The sequence below is a fragment of the Hippocampus bargibanti genome, linkage group LG04 (assembly GCF_051943395.1).
Source record: "Hippocampus bargibanti isolate YZ-2025 linkage group LG04, ASM5194339v1, whole genome shotgun sequence".
Classification (NCBI taxonomy): domain Eukaryota; kingdom Metazoa; phylum Chordata; class Actinopteri; order Syngnathiformes; family Syngnathidae; genus Hippocampus; species Hippocampus bargibanti.
Genome location: NC_142737.1, coordinates 31,198,859 through 31,224,062, shown reverse-complemented (window position 1 = coordinate 31,224,062; position 25,204 = coordinate 31,198,859). Strand labels below are relative to the sequence as shown.

The 25,204-nt window shown below is 46.2% G+C and overlaps 1 protein-coding gene across 10 annotated transcripts in view; it reads left to right on the top strand.

The window, feature by feature from the left end:
* Window positions 1-25,204, top strand: part of LOC148899690 (aldehyde dehydrogenase, dimeric NADP-preferring-like) — a 53,518-nt gene that overhangs the window by 26,928 nt on the left and 1,386 nt on the right. For 8 of the 10 annotated variants that reach the window (XR_016114781.1, XR_016114782.1, XM_088995125.1 and 5 more), the window contains 4 exons: window positions 10,358-10,475; window positions 10,564-10,705; window positions 10,782-10,948; window positions 22,284-22,383. Coding sequence is in view for 7 of the 10 variants with exons in the window: in XM_088995125.1 (XP_088851251.1) it covers window positions 10,358-10,475; window positions 10,564-10,705; window positions 10,782-10,948; window positions 22,284-22,383 (527 nt within the window). In the remaining 3 variants the exon portion in view is untranslated. Of the gene's footprint in view, window positions 1-8,950; window positions 9,346-9,848; window positions 9,871-10,357; window positions 10,476-10,563; window positions 10,706-10,781; window positions 10,949-22,283; window positions 22,384-25,204 lie in introns of those variants that run through there. The other 2 variants (XM_088995121.1, XR_016114783.1) reach the window with 2 other exon arrangements.

The following is a 25,204-nucleotide window of genomic DNA, read 5'->3' as shown; positions in this document are numbered from 1 at the left end:
CTCCTTATGGTCATTCGAAATGTAAATTGATCTGTTTACTCACGATTTATGAGCTCCAATTCAGTTCTAACTTTACACCAGATGGTCTTGTCAATATTGAGCTTGTCACAGTAATTGCTATTCTTTCATTCTGACCTACAACTATCTATGCTTTGATTCCTTTCAATCCTAGTTGACATTCGCTAAATGCTGCTCTGTCAACATTCTTCTCTTGTCTTTCACATCTCAGTTCATTGTCTCTCTGCCACAGTCTCACGATAGACTGCACCTGTCCAAATCACAATGCTCATAGTTTGCTGCCATTTACGAGGTCCTTCGTTCTTAGTCTCAGTCGATTGTACGGCCATTTCTTACTCTGTTTGATCATGTCACCTACTTCATGTGTATTCTGCTTTATGTCCTGATGCTTCATGCTGACTGAACACCTCGTCTCCTCACACCCTAGAAGTGCACCAATACCACCTCTCACTTTCGACTCACACCATCCATCGCAACCATACCGTCATTTACTTTCACAGCTCCACACTTTCACACAACTTCACTTGTTGCACATGCCTATTCTTACCCACATACTTCTACGTATCTACACCAGCCTATAGTGCTGATTACAAGTCCACCATAATGTATCGAATCTAGTGATCACGTATGCAATGTTTCGACAGTGAACACCATCAGATGAATACTTACGCTCCCATACATTAACATAGAATATTTATTTAAGCTAGTTTCAAATTTAAATGAATGATTAATGTCTGAAAGGATAATTATACTTTCCATTCCCTAAGTAATAACTTATCTATCATTTTACTTCTAATTCTAAGTATCTTCTTTCGTTTCCATTAGTCCCAAAATTTTAGGTATCTGTCTGCTCCTCACTGTCCACCCACAGCAACCTCACTTATCATCCCTGCTCCTCCCACCCATCTCAGTCTTCACCTCCATTTCACCCTCTTCTCTCCACATACCATTCATTCTAATCCACCTTCATATATTAACTACATCTCACCTTCTACCACTACCGTCCTTCTCGATCAATTCTCTCACACGTCTTCAATGTCTTCTTTGTCTCATCCACATCTATCCTTCACATCCAAAACTCCTTTATCAAACTCATCTCCATCCAGCCGCTCATTCTCTCAGTTAGTCACTCTCTCTATTGGCTTTCTCGATCCCGTTGCACTTTCACTTTGCCAAATTATCCTAATATTTCTCCCATGACTCATTCCTAAGATACTTCACTTCCTCCGCTTTCTACAAACTGTCTCCTGCTTCATTTCCTGATCTCAAACTTGATCAACATTTGTATTCATCATCATGGCTAGACTGACCATTTTCAGTCATATCCAATCTCTTCTCTGAAGACATGCAACTGCTAATCTGTCAGGTTCTGCACACGTCTGATCACTCTGTCATCCTGATACCATACCATTTCTCTCAATGCTTCACCTCTCCGCAACTCTACTCCGCCATCTCAAAACACATCTCTTCTGCCTGTCCTATCGTTCCTCTGGAAACCATCTCAGTCTGGCCTCTCTGACTTTCTCTCCAAAGCCTTTAATATGAGTTGTCCCTTTGATATACTCATTCCTGATCCTATCCAACCTGGTCACTCCCAAAGAAACCTCAACATCATTATCTCTGCTACCTACAGCACTGCTTCCTGTCTTTTCTTCAGAATCAGAATCAGAATCATCTTTATTGCCAAGTATGTAGAACACACAATGAATTTGTTTCCGGTTGAACACGCTGCACTTGTATCATCAGCAAAAAAATTGCAAAGAGGCACTATACAATTCCATTTGGGCTACTGTTCAAAGAGTTAATGGCATGGGGGAAGAAGCTGTTTAAATGTCTGCTGGATTTGGTGCGCATGGATCGGTAGCGCCTGCCTGAGGGGAGTAGCTGGAAAAGGTGGTGGGCAGGGTGCGGAGGGTCCAGTATGATTTTCCATTTTGAAGTCGGATTTTGTCCATTTTTGTGGCGGCCCCGAACCAAACAGTGATGGAAGAACACAGGATGGATTTGATGACAGCCGTGTAGAAATGTTGCAGCACCTCCTGAGGCAGTCCATGCTTCTTTAGCAGCCTCAGGAAGTACATTCTATGTTGGGCCTTTTTAGGATAGAGTTGGTGTTGACCTCCCACTTCATGGCCTGGGAGACTGTGATTCCCAGGAACTTGAACGTCTCAACGGTTGACACCAGGCAGTTGGATAGTGTGAGGGGTAGCTGTGGTGATGGATGTTTCCTGAAGTCCACGACCATCTTTACTATCTTGAGCGTGTTCAGCTCCAGGTTGTGACGACTGCACCAGAGCTCCAGCTGCTCCACTTGTTGTCGGTACGCAGACTCGTCGTCGTCTTTGATGAGACTGATGACCGTGGTGTCGTCTGTGAACTTTATGAATTTGACAGCTGGGTGCGTTGAGGTGCAGTCGTTCGTGTAGAGAGAGAAGGGCAATGGAGAGAGGACGCATCCCTGCGGGGCTCCAGTGCTCGTGGTTCGTGTTGAGGATGTTATTTTCCCCAGTCTGACCTGTTGTGTCCGTCCTGTCAGGAAGCTGAGGACCCACTGGCAGATAGTAGGGGACACTCCAAGCTGGAGAAGTTTGGGGATGAGGAGTTCTGGGATGATGGTATTGAACACAGAGCTGTAGTCCACAAACAGGATCCTTGCGTAGGTTCCTGTGTTGTTGAGGTGGTCGAGGATGTGGTGCAGTCCGATGTTGACTGCATCCTCCACAGACCTGTTTGCCCGGTAGGCAAACTGAAGAGGATCTAGCAGAGGTCCGGTGATGTTCTTTAGGTGGTTCAGCACGAGGCGTTCAAAGGACTTCATGACCACAGACGTCAGAGCAACAGGTCTGTAGTCGTTCAATCCCGAGGGTACTGGTTTCTTTGGAACTGGGACGATAGTAGACTGTTTGAAGCAGGATGGGACTTCACACTGCTCCAGGGATCATTTGAAGATTTGTGTGAAGACTGGAGCCAGCTGGTCAGCGCAGACTTTAAGGCGGGAGGGGGACACTCTGTCAGGTCCCACAGCTTTCTTGATCTTCTGCTGCTTGAAGAGCCGTCTCACGTCCAGTTCGTGGGTCTGTAGGGCAGAGGGCAGAGATACGGTAATTTCTGGTAATGGTGGGCATATGAGGGAAATGGCGGTTACCTTTTCAAATCGGCAAAAGAATGTATTAAGGTCATCAGCCAGACTATTGTTGTACACTGCTTGGGGTGATGGTAAACGATAATTTGTTATTGCTTTCAGGCCATTCCACACCGATGCAGAGTCGTTAGTGGAGTTTGTTAAGCCTCTCCGCATAACTCTTCTTTGCGATGTTAATTTCCTTTGTCAATCTGTTTCGGGCGAGTTTGTAAAGCGCTTGATCGCCGCTTCTAAATGTGGACTCTTTCTCTTTCCTAAGCTGCCTGAGTTTGGGAGTGAACCATGGCTTGTTGTTGAATGAGCGGAAGGACTTTGTTGGTACACACATGTCCTCACAGAAACTAATGTATGATGTTACAGTGTCTTTGTATTCATCCAATGTGCCCGTTGAAGTTTCTAAGACGCTCCAATCAGTGCAGTCTAAGCATTCTTGTAGCGCTAACTTTGCTTCATCAGTATAGTTTTTAACTGTCTTGACTACCGGTTTTACACATTTGAGTTTCTGTCTGTATGTGGGAATTAAGTGGATTAAATAGTGGTCAGAAAGACCCAATGCTGCATGCGCAACAGACCGGTATGCACCTTTGAGTGCTGTGTAACAGTGATCTAGAATGTTTCCTTCTCTGGTGAAATAGTTAATATGCTGCTTATATTTGGGAAGTTCACGGTTTAGACGTGTTTGATTAAAATCGCCCAAAATGATCAGGGGTGACTCTGGATATTTTAGTTCGAGTTGGTTTACATGGTCCGCTAGAGTTTGTATACACGCGGTAGCATTAGCTTGTGGCGCGATGTACACAGCGACGAGAATAAAGGAAGCGAACTCACGTGGCAAGTAGAATGGCTTGCAGTTAAGAGACAGTCATTCCAAGCCAGGGCTGCAGTGTGCGTCGAGCATCGTGACATCGGTGCATCATTCTTCGTTGATGTAGAAGCATATTCCACCACCTTTGGATTTCCGCGATTGCTCCGTGTCGCGGTCGGCTCTGAGGAGATGGAAGCCGGGTAGGTGTAGCGCGTAATCCGGGTGGCGGTCACTGAGCCAGGTCTCAGTGAAACACAGCGCAGCGGAGCGTGCAAATGGTGCAAATTGGTTTTTGTGAGAAGAAGTTCGTCCATCTTGTTTGGTAGTGAGCGTAGATTAGCGAGGTGGATCGATGGGAGCGCCGTTCAAAATCCACGCTGCCGTAGCTTGACGAGCACGCCGGCTCGCTTACCCCTCCGACGCCGGCGTCTCAAAGCTCCGGACAGAGCTGCGACGCCGCTCACGAGCAGCCCCGAAAAACCATGTAGATTTTGGTGTGTCGGTGAAAATAGTCCAAGAGTGGATTCTCCAATGCTCGGTAACTCTTCCCTCTCGTAACTGAGTCGCGTAGGGTCGCAAAAAACAAATGAAATGAAAATGACAAAACCAGGAACAATACTAGGGAGCGTGTGACCGAGGCTGCCATTCGCGGTCATCATAACAGTGGCACTGTCTTCTCCAGTACAAACATTATATATATATATATATATATATATATATATATATATATATATATATATATATATATATATATATATATATATATATATATATATATATATAATCCTCGTCTCAACCACCATGGGTGGTGTCTGTCCCCCATTTCAGCTCGGGTCCTCTACCAGAGGCCAGGAAGCTTGAGGTTTCTGCGCAGTATCCGTGCTGTTCCCAGCACTGCGCTTTTCTGGACCGAGATGTCCGATGTTGTTCCCGGGATCTTTTGCAACCACTCGTCGAGTTTGGGGGTCACTGCCCCGAGTGCTCCGACCACCACAGGCACGACTGTCACCTTTACCTTCCAGGCTCTCTCCAGCTCCTCTCTGAGCCCTTGGTATTTCTCGATTTTCTCATGTTCCTTCTTTCTGATGTTTCCATCACTCGGGACCGCTACATCCACGACAACGGCTTTCCTTTCCCCTTTATCTATGACCACGATATCTCGTTGGTTGGCCATTACCATCTTGTCAGTCTGTATCTGGAAGTCCCACAGTATCTTTGCTCGGTCATTCTCTACTACCTTGGGAGGTGTTTCCCATTTTGACCTTGGGGTTTCCAGTCCATACTGCGCACAGATATTTCGGTAGACTATGCCAGCCACCTGGCTATGGCGCTCCATGTAGGCTTTCCCTGCCAGCATCTTACACCCTGCAGTTATGTGTTGGATTGTCTCAGGTGCCTCTTTGCACAACCTACACCTTGGGTCTTGTCTGGTGTGGTATATCTCTGCCTCTATGGCTCTGGTGTTCAGGGCCTGCTCTTGGGCAGCCAGAATGAGTGCCTCTGTGTTGTCATTTAGGCCAGCCCACTCTAGCCACTGATAGGACTTCTTGAGATCAGCCACTTCTGCTATGGTTCGGTGGTATATCCCGTGTAGGGGCTTTTCCTCCCATGACTGTCCCTCTTCCAGTACCTCATCCTCTGTTCCCCATTGTCTGAGACATTCTCTGAGTACATCATCCGTTGGAGCCTTCTCTTTGATGTATTCATGGAGCTTGGATGTTTCATCCTGGACAGTGGCTCTCAAACTCACTAGTCCCCGGCCTCCTTCCTTACGGCTTGTGTACAGTCTCAGGGTGCTGGACTTGTGATGGAACCCTCCGTGCATGGTGAGGAGTTTTCGGGTCTTAACATCCGTGGTCTGGATCTCTTCTTTTGGCCACCTTATTATTCCTGCAGGGTATCTGATCACTCTTGCCATTGAGCTGGCTTCTGAGGACTTGCCTCACCCGCTGGAGGTATTTGGTCATAGCCGCTTTCCTTGTTGCTAGTTTGAGGTTGCCATTGGCCTGTAGTATACCGAGGTACTTGTAGCTGTTTTCAATGTCTGCTATTTTTCCTTCAGGGAGTGAGACCCCTTCAGTGTGGACTACCTTGCCCCTCTTAGTCACCATCCGACTACATTTCTCCAGCCCGAATGACATTCCGATATCACTGCTGTAGATCCTGGTTGTGTGGATCAGGGAGTCTATGTCCCTTTCACTCTTAGCATACAGCTTTATGTCATCCATGTAGAGGAGGTGACTGATCGTAGCTCCATTTCTGAGGCGGTATCCAGAGCCTGTCTTGGCGATTATCTGGCTGAGGGGGTTCAGTCCTATGCAGAACAGCAGTGGGGAGAGTGCATCACCTTGGTATATGCCACATTTGATGGACACATGTGTTAGGGGCTTGCCATTGGCTTCAAGTGTGGTTTTCCACATCCTCATCGAGTTTGCAACGAAGGCTCTCAGGGTCCTGTTGACCTTATACAACTCCAAGCATTCAGTGATCCATGTGTGTGGCATCGAGTCATATGCTTTCTTGTAATCAATCCAGGCTGTGCACAGGTTGGTATGTCGGGACCTGCAGTCTTGAGTGACTGTTCTGTCAACCAGCAGCTGATGTTTGGCCTCTAGTATCTCTACTAATGCCTTTCTGTGCTTTGCTCATGTATTGATCCATGTGTCCACTTATCTTAGCCGCAATGATGCCTGACATGAGCTTCCATTTTGTGGAGAGACAGGTTATTGGCCGATAGTTGGAAGGAACTGCACCCTTTGAGGAATCCTTCATTATCAGGATTGTTCGCCCTTCGGTTAGCCATCCTGGGTGAGTCCCATCCATCAGCAACTGGTTCATTTGTGCTGCTAGGCGCTCGTGAAGAGCTGTGAGTTTCTTTAGCCAGTAGGTGTGGACCATATCCGGGCCTGGTGCTGTCCAGTTTTTCATACCTGAGACTCTTCCTTGTATATCTGGCGCTGTGATGGTAACTGGGTTCAGTTCAGGGAGGTTGCTGTGCTCCTCTTTCAGAGTCACCAGCCATTGTGCACTGCTGTTATGTGCGACTTCCTTGTCCCATATGCCTTTCCAGTATATTTCAGTTTCCAGTCTTGGAGGGTCTGCTCTGCTGTTAGAACCCTGCCACTGAGCGTACACTTTCGCAGGTTGTGTTGCGAACAGCCTGTTTATTCTTCTGGCCTCATTCTCTTTCGTGTACCTCTTTAGGCGACTGGACAAGGCCTGGAGCCTTTGTTTGGCAGTTTCGAGTGCTTCAGGTATGGTTATCTGCATGTACCTCTGAGGTATTGGCCTTTTATTCACACCTCTCTGGATCTCCGTCAATTGACTCACATCTTTCCGAGCCGCCTTGATCTTGGCCTCCAACCGTCTTTTCCATGGTGGGTAATGAATCTCGTGGCTCTCATGGTTGCTCTTGTGGCAAAGCATCTCTAGGATCACTGATGCTGAGGTGTATATCAGCTCATTGGTTTCTGTGATCGTTCCGGTCGGGATCGTTCTCAGTGCTGCATTCACAGTTTCCATGAGACTTTCAGGTGGTACTTCACATAGCCGTTGTAATCGGTGTCTTCGTTGCCCAGTTTTCATTCTTGCCATGATCTTATCTCTCAGGTCAGTTGTTGCCTCGCTCAGCATTTCATTCATTGGGGCTGGCTTCCCAATCTCATCATTCATTGGGGCTTGCCTCCCAATCTCTGGTTGAACCTCTTCCTCTGATGTGGCAGCCTGGGGCCCTTCACCTCGGAATTTGTGTTGTACTTCATCAATCTCAAGTTGTGATAGCAATTGCCGTTTGTGGACATTGGAACACTGAGCTACTAGTTGTTTCGTGGTCAACCGTGACTGTGGGTTTCGAAGTAACCATTCAGCCCCCATTCTCCGCATGTAACCCCTCTGACTAGGGTTGCTTGAGTAGTACCATTCCAACAGAGCCATGTTATCGCATCTCGTCCATCTCCGCTTTGTTCCAGTAGCCCATTTTTCATCAGGGTGCTCTGGTTCCCCAGCATCTGACGCAGACTTTGTTTGGCCGGGCGACGTCTGAGCCGGCATGTCATTCCATTTATTGTCTCTCATCATTTTATGAGGTAGGCATTAGCGTGAAGGGTCTTGCCCAAGGACCCACACTGGATGATGTCATTGTGCTCATTGTGCTCATTTTCTCTGCCAGTGGGATTCGAACCCTCGTCTCCCATATTCCAAACCGATGCCTTATCAACATATATATATATATATATATATATATATATATATATATATATATATATATATATATATATATATATATATATTACAGTTGACATTTTTATTTTATTTTATTTCTATTTTATTTTATTTTATTTTATTTTATTTTATTTTATTTTAGTTTGTTATGCTTAGAATATCTTGTTTTCTATCCTTTCACTCCCACCCCAACCCCATCCCTCTTCAATTGCTGCTGTGGACTGCAAATTTCCCCATTGCGGGACGAATAAAGGTATTCTGATTCTGATTCTGATATATATATATATATATATATATATATATATATATATATATATATATATATATATATATATATATATATATATATATATACATAGCCATGATGATATCTTTTGACACATTCAGGCATAACATTTACACAATTGTACATATCAGTCGTGCAAGTTAATTTGGCTATTACACGAGTCTCGTTTCATATGTAATATTGGATGATGTACCAATATTTTTGTTGTGTTTGTGTTTAAATGCAGTTTTAAAAGAAAGACTACGATAAATATACCAAATGGTGGATTCCACTTTGTGTTCTTATTTGAGAATTGTTTATCTCACTACACATAGCTCTTATTTCAAACACTTGGTTGAAGATAAGACACGGCTCATTGACTGATGATGAATGAAAACATTAAACGGAAATGTCCCCAGCCTGTACACCGTCAATCATAGGTGTCAAAATCAAGACATAGGGACCAAATCTGACCCGCCACATCATTCTATTCGGCCCGCAAAAGCAAATCAAGCATGTCAAGTGCATTGATGCTTGGTAAAGTCTGAACTAAAATTTCCAATTGTCAGATGTAGACCACAATAACAGTCATTATTCTTGACTTCAGACTTCAGAAAACTAGTTATTCATTAATTTGCTATGGAGTCTGTATGCAATATGTGCAGGAGGTGAAACATTCTAATGGTTTAACCAACTTCATAATTTCTCGGCCCTCGAGAGGAAACCACAACTACAATGAGGACCATCACAAAAAAAACATGAGTCTGACAGCCCTGATATACATCCAGCCCTGGAGATGGGGCTCCCTGATAAGATCCTGGTGGATGGGCCTACACCTCCCATGGGTCAGACACCCATGGGCCCAGAACAGGCAACGTGGTCCGCCTTCCAATGGTGAATTTGCACCTTTGTGCACCATTGTGCGGTGGGACATAGTGTTTTCCAGGCCAATCCTCGCATCATAGCTAATTTGCACAAAAATATTCATACATGTTAAATAAACAACAACACAAAAGTAACAGTATGGAGTGCACATCTATGTACGGCATGCTTGAAGATTGAGGGGACATAAATTTGTCTCACTGGAGTTTATGCTTGTTTTTAACAAGTAAACTGCACTATCTCCCCTTTTAGATGACATAGTTGACCTTGTATGAGATCTGCAATTAGAGACGACCTTGCACCACCCTCCAATGATGACATGGTTGCTATTTAAAAATTATAAGATGATGATAGTTATAATTCATTCTTTTCATGTATTCCTACAATGATTTAGATTGCTTTACCCATGGCACTGTAATATTATTATGCCTACCATTGAGGTTCTCAACCTCAACCCCTGCGTTTCTCATTTGGAAGGTATCTGTAGAAATTACCTTTCCGAGCATTCCCACCGCTGACCTATAACATAGACTTGAGGTTAGCCACCCCATTCATACTATATTGTATAACTACTTTGTCTTCATATTATTAAAAAAATATCAAGGCGACTGGCAACGACCTATGTCCTGTACATTTCAGAGGTGTTCTGAAGAAGATCAGGATGCCTTAAAGGACTGCTTGGGAGATTCTCAATGTACTCCAATGATGTACTCCAATGTAGAACACTCATGGCCTTGCTAACACTTAATACATTGTATAGTCTACAAGAGTTTTACCATTATAATATTAAGCAACGGATCTCATCCTTTGTGTAATTTATCAAGTAAGCAACTATAAGACTGGAAACAGTATAGTAACTACACTTCATGCGTTAAAATTTTACTCTTCCCTTGTAGAATTATATTCTGAAGCTTCTTTTCACATAGTGGAGATGAATGAGTAGCAAAATAAGATTGAATTAAGTAATGTATTTCTACTCCCAGACTAGGTGCTGATTTTTGGTTTGTGTTTCCTCTTTGTTTAGTCGTATAACCTGGGGAAAATTTGTTAACTGTGGCCAGACCTGTATCGCTCCAGACTACATACTGTGTGAACCTTGCATCCAAGGCCTTGTGGTGGAATGCATCCGAGAAACCCTTTTGGTAATGAACAATCTTATAATAGTTCTTCCTTCCCCCTCATTATGAGTAAATGAAATTGCACTTCATGTCAAACTTTAATTCTTCACAGGAATTTTATGGACCTGACCCGAAATCATCACCAGATTATGGTCGCATCATTAACCAAACTCACTTCAACAGAGTTGTGAGTCTGATGGAGGGGTATGCACCAGTGCTAGGTGGCCAATGTGATGCCTCACAGCGCTATGTTGGTAGGTTCTCTTTTCATACAAAGCACATTGCTATGTGTGGTTCTAGTTTGTGTTAACTCACTGATTGTTCAAACAGCCCCAACCATATTGAAGGATGTGCCACCTCACTCCAAGCTGATGCAGGAAGAAATATTTGGTCCTCTGTTGCCCATTGTGACTGTGAGTGGTTTGGATGAAGCCATCAATTTCATCAACGAGAGAGACAAACCTTTAGCCCTCTACATATTCTCCTCTGACAAGCAGGTGAGAAAGCTGGGGGAAGCAAACCATAGCTCATGGTTTGACGTAATGTCAGAGATGTTCGGTCGGGCACTGGACAAAGATTCGAAGACAGGAAGACTGTCTTTTACTGCCGGCAGGGGACACAGTGATTCATGACAGACGCCCAAATTCTGCAGCCCTCTGCCAAGCTATTTATTGACAGTATCTGCACATTTAAGTTATACATTAGTAAAACATAGTTTTCTTGATTAGAATACCACACCCCTGGATGTTCTAAGCACCAACAGATGTAAGCAATAAAACATAGATATTTTAATTGGTTGTCTTTTCCATGAACTTATAGATTTTTAACCTGGCTAATGAGCTCTTCCTGTGAGGGAGTTTCACGTCCTAAATTATGTCTAAGGAAGGAGTTAACCAAATACTAAATTATGTCCAAGGCTAGGCTATGTCTGTTCAATTCAGATTGACCCATGGTTTCTGTGCTTTTATTGTGTACTCGAGTCACACATGTTCACTAAGCATGTAACATAAATAAATATGATAACTTCTATTCTGTCTAATCTCTATAACATACCCACCCACCAGCTAGGTAAATGCAGGTGAATTTTATCAGTGGTGGGTAAGGGTGGGTTGGGGGGAGAGGGGGTTTGTCTTTAGCAACTTTGGCAGATATTTTTTGATATTTTGATACACGGGCAGCCCGGTAATCGAGTGGTTAGCACGGCAACGTCACAGTGCTGAAGTCGTGAGTTCAAGACCCGTCCAGCCTCCCTGCGTGGAGTTTGCATGTTCTTCCTGGCCTGCGTGGTTTTTCTCCAGGTCCTCCGCTTTCCTTCCACCTTCCAAAAACATGTGTGGCATGCTGATTGAACACTCTAAAATTGTCTCTAGGTGTGAGTGTGAGAGTACATGGTAGCTTGTCTCTGTGTGCCCGCGATTGGCTGGCAAGCAATTCAGGGTGTCCCCCGCCTTGTGCCTGAAGACAACTGGTATAGGCTCCAGCACCCTGCATGAGTCTAATCAGGATAAAGCGGTCTAGAAAATGCATGGATGGATTTGGATCCACACCAGTATGGCGTCTCAAAAGGTTATTTGAGTTGAGACATATTATGCACAGTATACACTTATATTTTAAGCGGTGTTACATCACATGCTTTGTGGTGGTGATACACCGTAATGATAAATTTCATGGGGAAACCAAGAGTGCGTTAAACTCACTTTCTACAAGATTCTGTCAGCAGAGACTGTCTGTATTCAATGAGGCTTTCCTGCTATTGTAAGGCAATTTGTGCATTTTGGATGACGAGGATTTCATTACAATCACTGCTGATTGAGAGTCCTGCACCAAGGCGAAGTATATCTGTTTTCAACACCACAGGAGGCTGACTATTAACTTATCAAGCTAAGTTAAACAATTGAAACATTCTTTAAGAATGATGTAGGGCAGGGGTGGGCAATTAATTTTTATCAGGGGCCGCATGAGGAACCTGAATTGTGTCTGAGGGCGACCACCAGAGGGCAGTTTTCTCATGAAAGTCTTCACTGCACTGCACATCTCATGCACAAAAAAGGCCCTTGCTCTGCATTTTGACATTTAGTTCGTTCATTAGTGCAGTCACATCCACAGCGAATCCATGGTCTGCCAATCAGCCGTGATCTGAAGGTTCTGGGACATCATGACCTTTCTGAATACAGAACTCCTGAATCTGGTCTCTCAGGTCCCAGACACTTTTCAGAACATTGCCAAGGCTGAGCCACCTAACAGTGCAGTGATAGCTTATTTCACCATGTGCAGCTTCATTTTCCTCCAACAAATCAACAAACTGTGATTTAAAGCTCTCACTCTGATGAAGTTGACCATTTTAGTGACAGCATCAAAGACATGTTTCATTTTTAACACTGTCTTACACAACACTTCCTGATGAAATGCAAAAATGTCAATTTCTGATCAGGGTTCATTTCTGTCACTTTATCCTGCATTTTGTTTAAAAGTCCAACATTTGTCCCGGTTAGATTTGGACAATGATACGTTGTCACACCAGCAAGCTTGTCCCATTTCAGTCCTAACATGGCCATATATGTATTTACCTCTCTGAACAAGTCATTACCAGTGAGAAGATGAGCAGCTGGGCGGTGTCACGTACATCGCAGCTCTCATCCAAAGCCAGAGAAGAAAAGTCAAAGTTGGCTGCCCTGTTCTTCACCTGAAGCTCTAAGTTCCCGCGATGTCCTCAATCTGACTTGTTAGAGTGCGTCAGGAGAGTGAAACATTCTCAAACGCGCCCTTTTTCTCTGGGCACATCAGCGCAGCGGAGTCCAATAAATAATGTAGGTTGTTCATTGGTCACTAAAGGTCCATCAGCCTAGTAAATCTACGTAAAAAATATATGTAAAAAAAGAGCAAAATACTTAATATGTTGGATAGGACATTTGATTATTTAGTTTTTTTACATCATTGTGATCATGTTAGAATGGCCTGGGCTAAAATATGCACATATTTTCTGTATTTTCCGTTGATGTTATCTTCTTCAGAGCTTGGACAAGGCGACAGGACAAACATGCATGCACACACACACACACACAGACGCACGCACACACGCACACACACACACACACTGTCACGTCCGCTCGAGGAGTGGTGACAGGACTCGATGGACAAAGAAATAGGAAGGGGTTGGATCCGAAACACACGATGGAGACAATAAGTTCAAGAAAGGTTTTTTAAGACATGCAGGGCAAAACAGAAGGTAAGGCAACCAAATAGACGAATGGAACCAACCTGCGTACTGCTGGGTGACAGAGTAACAAGAGAGAATACGAGCGAGGACCGAGCGGGAACGGGTGGCTTTTATAGCCGGAAGGCACAATCAAGGAAATGGGAATCAGGTGAGTGAGCCTGGAGAGCAGGGAGAAGAGGGGCGCGCACCTGGCACCCAGGAGGATGTGACAGTGCCCCCCCTCAACGGACGTCCCCTGGCGGGCCACCCGCTTTGGAGGGGTGAGCCTAGTGGAACGCTCGGGTGAGAGATGGGTCGAGGATCCAGGATCGGGGCACTGATGTTCTTCCGGCCCGTAGCCTTCCCAATCGACCAGGTATTGTAATCCCCTGCCCATGCGCCTTGAGTCCAATATCTCCCGCACTGTGTAGACTGGGTCGCCATCCACCATCCGAGGACGGGGGGGGGGGGGGGGGGCGCCGGAGCTAGGGGCTGGTTTCCACCGGCTTGAAGAGGGATACGTGGAAGACCAGGTGGATCCTCATCGTAGGTGGCAGCCGGAGCCTAGCTGAGGATGGCCTCGATGGGGAAGGGACCCGTGATCGGCCCAGTTTGGCTGATGTCCAGTTGCCCAGTTTGGCCAACCGGAGGTCCCTCGTGGACAGCCACACCTCCTGCCTGACCTGGTACACCGGTGGCTGGTGGGGAGGACGATCCGCGATGTGTTGGTGCCGTGCACGACAGGGTGGCTCTGGTCTCCTTCCACACGCGATGGGCCCGTCTAAGGTGGTGTTGGATAGACGGGACCTCCACCTATCCCTCCTGGGTGGGGATTAGCGGCGGGTGATAACCACAGGCGGACATGAACAGGGACCGACCTGTGGCTGGGGAGACGAGGGTGTTGTGCGCGTATTCCACCCACGGCAAGTGGAGGGCCCACGACGCTGGACGATGGAGGCACATGCACCGTAGAACTGCTTCCAGATCCTGGTTCTTGCGCTCCGTCTGGCCGTTGGATTGGGGGTGGTAGCCAGACAACAAGCTCACCAATGCCCGTATGGACCGACAGAAATGTGACCATACCTTGGAGACGAACTGCGGTCCCCGGTCCGACACGATGTCCGCCGGGAGCCCGTGGAGACGGATGACGTGGTTAACCAGGAGTTGGGCCATCTCGATGGCGGACGGCAACCTGGTTAACGGAATGAAGTGGGCCGACTTGGAAAAGTGGTCCACCTTAGTGAGAATGACCGTCTTGCCACGGGAAGAGGGAGGCCCGTGACGAAGTCCAGGGAGATATGGGACCAGGGTCGGGAGGGGACCAGTAGTGGCTGGAGAAGTCCTGCCGGGGGTTGATCAGAGACCTTCCCGCAGGCACAGGCGGGGCATGCCTTCACGTAGTCCGCGATGTCCCTCCTGTACTCCGGCCACCAGAACCGCTGAGCGATGTGATGGATCGTCCTATTGACCCCCGGGTGACAGACGACCGGTGCGTAGTGCGGGGGGGACAAATAGGCGATCCGCCGGGCAACCCTTGGGAATAGGGTTACCCCCTGGGCCTCCTGAACCTTCTTCTCCACCTCCCACCTCAGGGTGCCCAGGAAGTTGGCGATGACCTCCTCCTTCTCTGCCGCCTCGTGAATGCGAGATAGGGCGTCAGTCTTGGTGTTCTGCAAACCTGGGCAGTAGGTGAGAGTTGGGCCTGCCGCGAATTGAGTCTCTTGGTGACGAGGGTCGGATGAGTCCCGCTGGTGAAGATGGTGAAGAGGTGTTTGGCCCCTTCGAGCCAGTGTCTCCACTCCTGGAGCGCCAGGATGACCGCCAGCAGTTCCCGGTTCCCCACATCATAGTGGCTTCCGCAGGGCTGAGCCGGCGGGAGAAGAAGGCACGTGGGTGGAGCTTCTGTTCAACCGGGGAGCGCTGGGATAATACCGCCCCCACCCTGGACTCCGATGCGTCGATCTCGACAGCGAACGTGTGGTCTGGGTCGGGGTGGCGTAAGACAGGAGGGTTGGTGAAGGCGTGTCGGGGGAGGTTGAACGCCATGTCGGATCCACCTAAATGGGACCTTGGTGGAGGTGAGATTGGTTAGGGGGAGTGCCTTCTGACTATAACCGCGGATGAAGCGGCGGTAGAAGTTTGCAAACCCCAAAAATCGCTATAGTTGTTTGTGCGTCTTGTTGGTTGGCCACTCGACCACCACTTTGGTCTTGGCGGGATCGGCCCGAAGTTGCACCTGCTCCACGACAAACCCCAGAAAAGACAGAGAGCGGACGTGGAATTCGCACTTCTCTGTCTTCACGTAGAGCCGGTTTTGCAGGAGCCACGCCAGGACCCGTCGGACATGCTGCCGGTGTTCTTCTAGGATTTATAAAATATAAGGATGTCGTCCAAATACACGAAGACAAACACATTGAAGAAATGCCTGAGCCCAAGGGCGTTTTGAATGCACTCTTCCACTCATCCCCCTCTCTGATACGAACCAGATGGTATGCACTACGCAAATCCATCTTAGTGAATATGGTGGCCGATTGGAGGGCCGCGAAGGCCGAATCCATGAGGGGGAGAGGGTATTTGTTGCGAATGGTGATGTCGTTCAGACCCCGATAATCAACACACGGACACTGGGACCTATCTTTCTTTTCAATTTATTTGTGCTTTTTTGCGCTTGTAATGGGCAGCATCTTCACAGCCCCACTTTGTTCAGTGGAAAGGTCCGTGGTGTTGGACAGTCTGCGGCTGGATGGATGCATGGCTTGAGGAGCCCGCGATAAGAAGAAAGGAGAGGCAGCGCAGAGCGCCGATGCGTATGTGGAACTGTTGCGGCTTGGAATTGAAGCAGATTTCTGTGGGACAGATGTGAGACATTCTCTTTTCGTCAATGGATGCTACAGCTGCGTGTTTGCTTTCAACATTTAGCTTGTAGTCGACGTGCATGTTCCACCATGATGTCCCTGATCCACTGGTGGAAAGACGCTTTGATCCTCTCTTCTTTCATCTAGAACTGCTTCATGTCATCACAAAGAGGGTACAGCAAGTCCTGAAGAATGAATGACTCTCTGTGTCTTTGTTTTGTCATGTTGTCTTTGTGTTGTCATGTTGTTTGTTATTTAGTTTTTTTTTGTTCTTTTGACTTCAAGACGGCGCCGCGAGAGTGGCTGCCTTTCCAGCAGCTCATGTATTTCTTTTTTCTACTTTCATTCCTTTCATCACTTTGCTGCTGTGAAATGTAAATGTCTCCACTGTGAGACTAATAAAGGCAAATCCAATCCAATCCGATAAAGAAGAACCCCGAGCAGAGAACGCGAGGGTCGGATGAGTCCCGCCGCAAGAGAAGAGTCAATGTATGTGCGCAGGGCTTTTTGTTCAGGGTGTGAAATATGGTAAAGTTTGGGGTCCGGTCTCGCCCTCGAGGCAGAGCTCGTTGGGCGAGCCGCCACGGTAGGGGTCTCTCCCTGCCGTAGCCGACCATAGACAGTTAGCGTAGCAGTAGGGGCTCCAACCCTGTATGCTGGGGCCCTCCTACGATATGGAGGAGTCATGGATGCGGAGCCAAGGGAGGCCCAGCACGAGTGGCACGTTGCGGGGGGAAAGAGCAGAAACCGGCGGTGTTCGACGTGGTTACCCGACAGCCAGAGTTTGAGAGGTGCGGTGATCCGAGTAACCCTGGCTAACAGTCGGCCGTCAAGGTCAAGAATCTCCTTAGGTATTTTGAGTTTCTCGATGACGCAGCCCAATGTCACTGCCAGTTGAGGGTCAATGAAGCACCCATCCGCCCCCGAATCCACTAGCGCCCGTATCGCCTGGGAGTTTGACGGGCCAATTAATTCACCGTCCAACTCCAACCGCGTAACGGGCGCCATGCTTACCGCCTCCAATGGTCGCCGCGGTCACCATTTAGACGACCAGGTGCTGGAGGTCTTCGACAAAGGGCCTTGAGTGTGACGAACCCGGGGTTGGCACGAACGCTCCCGCTCCCCATCTGCATAGGCCAGACATGGGCAAACTACGGCCCGCGGGCCACATACGGCCCGTTAGGCTTTTTAATCCGGCCCGCCGAACTTGCACAAATTATAGTAAAAACAGTGCCTGAAACTCATGACAAAAAGTTAGCGGAAAACAGGGCAGATAACTGAAAAGTTGCCTGCCCCATTTTTCACAACTTGAACCATAATGAGACAAGTAATCACATTAAAAAACATTTGCACAAAGTATGAAGTTTTTTTTTTTAAATCAAGAATATACCTACGACAAATGCTCCCTTGCTTAATTTACGTAAACGTGCACAGCTGTAGATTTTCCTGCAGTAGTCGATTGTCATTGTGGTGCACAATGCAACGTTTGCATTGTTTCCTACGAGCCACCAAGCCCCTTTCATAAGTCTCACATACACTTTACAGTCACGGTTTAATGTAAATTTACGTTTTGTAGCGTCACATATGTTGTTAGCTTCTTTTGAATCTTTCTTCTGGGCTGAGGTTCTGTGCATCTATTTTGGAAAACGACTTTATAACGCTTGAGAAAGTCCGGAAGAAAGAAGCAGGCTTCTGATTGGCCGCCGTGCCGTGTATGCAAATTTCAACTGCAGGTAGCCTATGTCTGTGTGCTCGGCGACGGTACACGTGTATTGTTTGCGAGTGAAAGCGAGGGCGTCAGTGGAGAGTTTGTTGAACGCACGTCAGGACAAACCATCTATGATTTGGCGGAATTTAACACAAGTAGGTATTTTTGAGCTTGAATATTTCGTTGTGTAATATGTTTTGAATGTTGAAAGTGATTCCATTTTTCAATAAATGTTGATTTCTTTAACTTTGCCCCTTCAATGAAAACTTATTTAAAACAGACGCAATCTTGATAAATCACAGTGCATATGTTATTTTAATCTATTTCCATTTCCTCCTCCAAGTATCTGCGAAATAGTATGTAAACGCCATATTCCTTGAGACAAATTTATTAACTGATCAGGGATATTTTTCACATTTGAAAGACAGTTAATAAATTGGGTTGTAGTGTTCTTACTGTGCTATGAGGTTTGTACACACTACATTTAAAGGACAATCGGCACCATTTTTTTTGTTTCCCACTGACATCAGAAAAACGTTTTATAGCATCTAAAATACCCAAATCAGGCAGGCTGATATTTTTAGTTAAATGAAAAACACCAATAAAAATGACTTCAAAATGAATCTGGAAATGGCCAGTTTCAGAAGGTCTCACCCCCTTGTTCGTGACGTCACGCCTTGCTTGAGAATCAAAACAATGGCTTCAGATTCGGAGAAGATGTTTTCTTGTTACTCACCCAGTTATGAATATGATTCAAATAGTTCTGAAGGGGAAAGCACAAATGTTTGCAATTGATTCAAGGAGTCCTCCCATATCAATTTGAGCCGTCAATGACACGGATCAACACAAAGTTTTCAGACCAAACATAGTACCCAAAATGCATTGTGTGTCGCTTTCTCGGTCAGGGGCGGTCCAAACGTGACGTCACATGGGGATCGTCATCAACTCGAAAACAAGACTTCATGAATATTCAGCGCAAGTCTTAAAACGTAAACTATAGATATATACTGTGGAATCTTTGTAAAATACGCTCAGTCGAAGTCATTTGAAGTGATTTTATAAATTATGGACATAACTTGTCCGGAGGCGTCGGTTGTCCTTTAATGCTTTAGGTTTAGTATTTCCGGCCCAAACAATCCCTCCAAAGGCCCCTCTATCAAATTTTAGAACCCAATGCGGCCCGCGGAACCCCTGCTGGCGTTGCGACCGCTCGTTGCCGCCGGGTGTGGTCGTCCGCTGCTTGCTTCTGGGTTTGCTGAGCCGCAGGATACATTGCTCCCGCTGCCTCTCCCGGAGGCGATGGTCCAGGCAGATGACTACATCGATCATCTCGCTGAGGGTGGTGCCAGCGTCGCGGGTGGTCAACTCGTCTTTGAGAGCGGCGCTCAGTCCGCAACGAAACACTCCTCTCAGCGCTTGATGCGGAAGGCAATGGAGTATTCAGCGGCCGAACGCGTTCCTTGCACGCAGTCATGGAGGAGTCCCTCCGCCTCACACTCTGTGACCGGGTGGTGGAACACTTGGCGCAGTTCGGCCACAAAGTCCGGGTAGGAGGAGCATAGTTCGGGCTGGGACTCCCGGACGGCCAACACCCAGGACTCGGCCTGGCCCATGAGCAGGCTGGTTATGAAGGCTCCCTTGGCCTCATCGCCAACGTGTTGTTGCTCAAAAACTGCACTGCATCAGGAATTGAGCACAGCGCCCAGGTTCACCTGCGTAGCGTGAGGGGTGCGGTAGGGACAGCTCGCGACTAATCACGGGGGCGGGGGGGAAGGGGCCCTCAGGGTAGCGAGGCGTGTCTCAACCTCCTGTAGGCGTTGAGCCAGCAAGGACATGGTTTGGCGGACCTCCGCGACCGCTTGCGCCAGCTGGCTCGAACGCTCCGCCTGCGTACTGCTGGGTGACAGGGTAACAAAAGAGAATACAGCGGCGAGGACCGAGCGGGAACGAGTGACTTTTATTGCCAGACGGCACAATCAAGGAAATGGTAATCAGGTGAGTGAGCCCGGAGAGCAGGGAGGGGTGGGGCGCACACCTGGCGCCCAGGAGGATGTGACACACACAGAGAGAGAGAGAGAGAGAGAGAGAGAGAGAGAGAGAGAGAGAGAGAGAGAGAGAGAGAGAGAGAGAGAGAGAGAGAAAGAGAGATTGATCTATCTCATGGTAATAGGACATTATTTTTATGAAAACAATATTACAATGTCAACTGGAAATGATTGTTATACAGTTATGCTGTTGTAGGATGACACCGTTTTTGTGACGATGTGCCTACAAAAATGTTGAAAAAATAAATAAATAAATAAATACATATATAAACAAACACACAAACACACAAATAAATAAATAAATAGAACGCTCTTATTAAATAAAAAATCATCATCAGTGATGGTGAAATTTTATCTTAATCATCTTAATTTTGAAAGACACATGCTGAGACGGCTCTTCAAGCAGCAGTAGATCAAGAAACCTGCGGGACCTGACAGTGTCCCCCTCCTGCCTGAAAGTCTATGCTGACCAGCTGGCTCCGGTCTTCACACAAATCTTCAACAGATCCCTGGAGCAATGTGAAGTCCCATCCTGCTTGAAACAGTCTACTATCATCCCAGTTCCATAGAAACCAGCACTGTCGGGATTGAACGACTATAGACCTTTTTCTCTGACGTCTGTGGTCATGAAGTCCTTTGAACGTCTCGTGCTGAACCACCTAAAGAACATCACCGGACCTCTGCTAGATCCTCTTCAGTTTGCCTACCGGGCAAACAGGTCTGTGGAGGATGCAACATCGGAATGCACCACATCCTCGACAACCTTGACAACACAGGAACCTACCCAAGTATCCTGTTTGTGGACTACAGCTCTGCGTTCAGTACCATCATCCCAGAACTCCTCATCCACAAACTTCTCCAGCTTGGTGTGTCCCCTATGATCTGCCAGTGGACGCTCAGCTTCCTGACAGGACGGACACAACAGGTCAGACTGGAAAATATATCATCCTCAACATGAACCACGAGCACTGCAGCCCAGCAGGGATGCGTCCTCTCTCCATTGCTCGTCTCTCTCGCCACAAACGGCTGCACCTCAACGCACCCAGCTGTCAAATTCATAAAGTTCGCAGACGACACCACGGTCTCATCAAAGACGGCGATGAGTCTGCGTACCGACAACAAGTGGAGCAGCTGGAGGTCTGGTGCAGCCGTCACAACCTAGAGCTGAACACGCTCAAGACAGTAGAGATGATTGTGGACTTCAGGAAATATCCATCACCACAGCTACCCCTCACACTATCAAACTGTCTCGTGTCAACCCTTGAGACCGTCAAGTTTCTGGGAATCACAGTCTCCCAGGACATGAAGTGGGAGGTCAACACCAACTCTATCCTGACAAAGACCCAACAGAGAATGCACTTCCTGAGGCTGCTAAAGAAGCATAGCCTGCCACAGGAGGTAATGCAACATTTCTACACGGCTGTCATCGAATCCCTCCTGTGTTCTTCCATCACCGTTTGGTTCGGCGGGAAAAAAATCTTTGGCACCGCCCTACCCACTCTCGAGGACTTGCACACTGCAAGAATCCAAACTAAGGCGAAACTCCTACTGGACCCTGCGAACCATGCCCACCACCTTTTACAGCCACTCCCCTCAGGGAGGCGCTACCGATCCATGCGCACCAAATCCAGCAGACATTTAAACAGCTTCTTCTCCCAAGCCATTAACTCTTTGAACTGTTTGAACAGTAGCCCAAATGGAACTGGATAGTGCCACTGCAGTGCAATTTTTTGATGATGATACTCGTGCAGCGTGTTCTACCGGAAACAAATTCCTTGTGTGTTCTACATACTTGGCAATAAAGATTATTCTGATTGTGATGGTACATTTCAACCCCCCCAAAAAATCTCAGATGCATGTTGCGAGGGAACAAAAATGCGTTCCTGCCCATCCAGGTTTAAATTTATCGAAAAGGCAATGTGGAAAAGTAAAATGGGTACATTACTTGACCTCTTGGAGTGGATGCCAAATGAATGTGATAGTGTATAACTGTGGCAGTTATTTATTTTCTTCTTTGATTATTTGAAGGTCACAAAAAAGATGATTAAGGAGACCACAAGTGGAGGTGTGACCGTCAATGATGTTATGATGCATTACACACTCCTTTCGCTCCCATTTGGTGGTGTAGGTAAGATGGTTTAACAATCTCTCTCTCTCTCTCTCTCTCTCTCTCTCTCTCTCTCTCTCTCTCTCTCTCTCTCTCTCTCTCTCTCTCTCTCTCTCTCTCTCTCTCAGGTTTCGTTCCGACCAATCGGTCGTGAGTCAGAATGGTCGTAAGTCAAAATCAATTCAAAATAGAGACTATGTGCTAAATGATTTGCAAATGATCTCATTGGGACGCCACGGGGGCGGGCGGGTGTGGGTCTGGCTCGCCGGTGTTCTCACGGTTGCCCCAGGACGTGACTGATCGTGGATCCATTTCTGAGGCGGTATCCATTGCCTGTCTTGAAGACTACTTGGCTGGGGGGGGGGGTTCAGTTCTATGCAGAACAGCAGTGGGCAGAGTGTGTCCCCTTGGTAGATGCCACATTGGCATAAAGTATGGTTTTTCCACATCCTCATCGACCACTTACAATACATACATATATATATATATATATATATATATATATATATATATATATATATATCATTCTTTAATCATTCTTTAATCGATTGCCAACATGTATGCTTTCCTCTTCAGAACTACAGTGTATTTGAATCATATTCATAACTGGATGTGTAACAAGAAAGCATATAAAATGTGACATCGGTTGTCCTTTAATACACAGTATGGAATGTATGGTAATTTTCCAAATCATCACGCTACAGCAGACAAAACAAGAAACATTGTTGCAAAAAACGATTGCATTCGTATACAGTACAGTGGGCATGTAGATAACACAACAGGGAAACTGCAACGCTTACATTTTACTGTATTATGTATGCAATTTAATATATATATATATATATATATATATATATATATATATATATATATATATATATATATATATATATATATATATATATATAAAAGCCCCTTTCAAAACTCTTAAGGGAGAAGAGAGGGCAACTGGTAGAAAACACCGGCGACCCAGACCCACGCCCGCCTACCCCCGTGGGATCCGAATAAGGTCGTTTGCAAGTAATTTAGCACAGAGTCTCTATTAGACATTTTGAAGGGATTTCGACTTACACCCATTTTGACTTACGACTGGTTGGTCGGAACGGAACCCGATCATAAGTCGGATGTTACCTGTACAGTGGGACCTTGGCTCACGCACTTAATTGGTTCCCAGACAGAGTAAGGCGAAAAGTGTGTATCCCAAAAATTAATTTCCATTAAACTTTGACTAAATTAAAACCATTAAAATGAGAATAATCCGTTCCCAGGTCTCCATTTTTTGTGCGTCGTGTGGAATGGATACGGATTGTTTTTCAGCATTTTTGACCACGACATTCATCAAGGAGGAGACTGCTGAGCGGTCGCGCCTTTTCAGCAGCATGAATATGCCAGTACTGATTTTGAATGGGAGAAATGTATGTGCCATTCGTCTGCCATTGCTGGACAGCTATGGTGCTATTGTGCTTTTTTGCGCCTGTATTGGGCAGCATCTTCACAGCCCCGCTTTGTTCAGCGGAAAGGTCGGTGCTGTTGGACAGTCTGCCGCTGGATTGATGCATGGCTTGAGGAGCCCGCCATAAGAAGAAAGGAATGTCATTGTAGAGCGCCGATGCGTATGTGGAACTGTTGCGGCTTGGAATTGAAGCAGATTTATGTGGCACAGGAGATGTGAGACAATCTTTTTTCATCAATGGACGCTACAGCTGCGTGTTTACTTTCAACATTTAGCTTGTAGTCGAACGTGGTGGAAAGACGCGTTGATCCTCTCCTCTTTCATCTAGAACTGCTTCACGTCATCACAAAGAGGGTAGAGCAAGTCCTGAAGAATGAATGACTCTCTGTGTCTTTGTTTTGTCATATTGTCTTTGTGCTGTCATATTATTTGTTATTTAGTTTTTTGTTCTTTTGATTTTAAGATTTGTTTTTCTACTTTCATTCCTTTCATCACTTTGCTGCTGTGAAATGTAAATTTCTCCACTGTGAGACGAATAAAGGCAAATCCAATCCAATCCATTCCAATCCAATCCAATCCAGAAAATATAATTTTCAACTAAATAAGCCTTAAAACTACAAAAAATATACCTTATTCTCTGTATAATAAATGTGCTATTGTATTGTAATGGAAGAAATACACGGCACTGTTTAATAAAGTTGTTTTATTTACCTTTGTGATGGTCGTTGATGGCTTGATGGAATGGGGTTCAGACTCCTCTTCCTGTGTTATGAAAGTCCGGTTAGTCATCTTTTTCCATCTGTATTAAATACTTGCTGAGGAACGTAGCCTTAGTCTTTCACCATTTCGAGGAATGATCCGTTGTAGTCTTCGGCAGCTTTACTGTCAGAACTGGCTGTCTCACCATGACGAGTAACGCAGCGAATCCCAGTACGGCGCTTAAAGTTCTCGACCCATCCGTTGCTGACTTTAAAATCATCAATAAACGGCGAACTTCCAGGTTGCCGCATAACGATATCAGAGTGAATTTGCCGTGCTTTATCGAACATAATTGCTTTATTCATTTTGTCGCCGGCTAGCTACTTTTCGTTAATCCAAATTAACAGAAGTTTATCAACCTCTTCGTGCTTTGACCGCACTGAAACACATTTAGCAAAACACGCAACTTTCATAGCTTCTTTGTTGCGAAGGATGGTAGCGATGGTGGACTTAGCATATTGCTACTGGGCCGTGAAGTCAGACACACACCTCGTTCGTGTTTCTCAATGATCATCTTCTTCTCCTCGTCGGTAATTTGTTTTATGTCTTCTTCGGCTGAACACGAGCCTATGGTGGGGTCCTTTTCGGTCCCATAACAGCAAAAGTATCTATATATCCTTGAAGATGAAC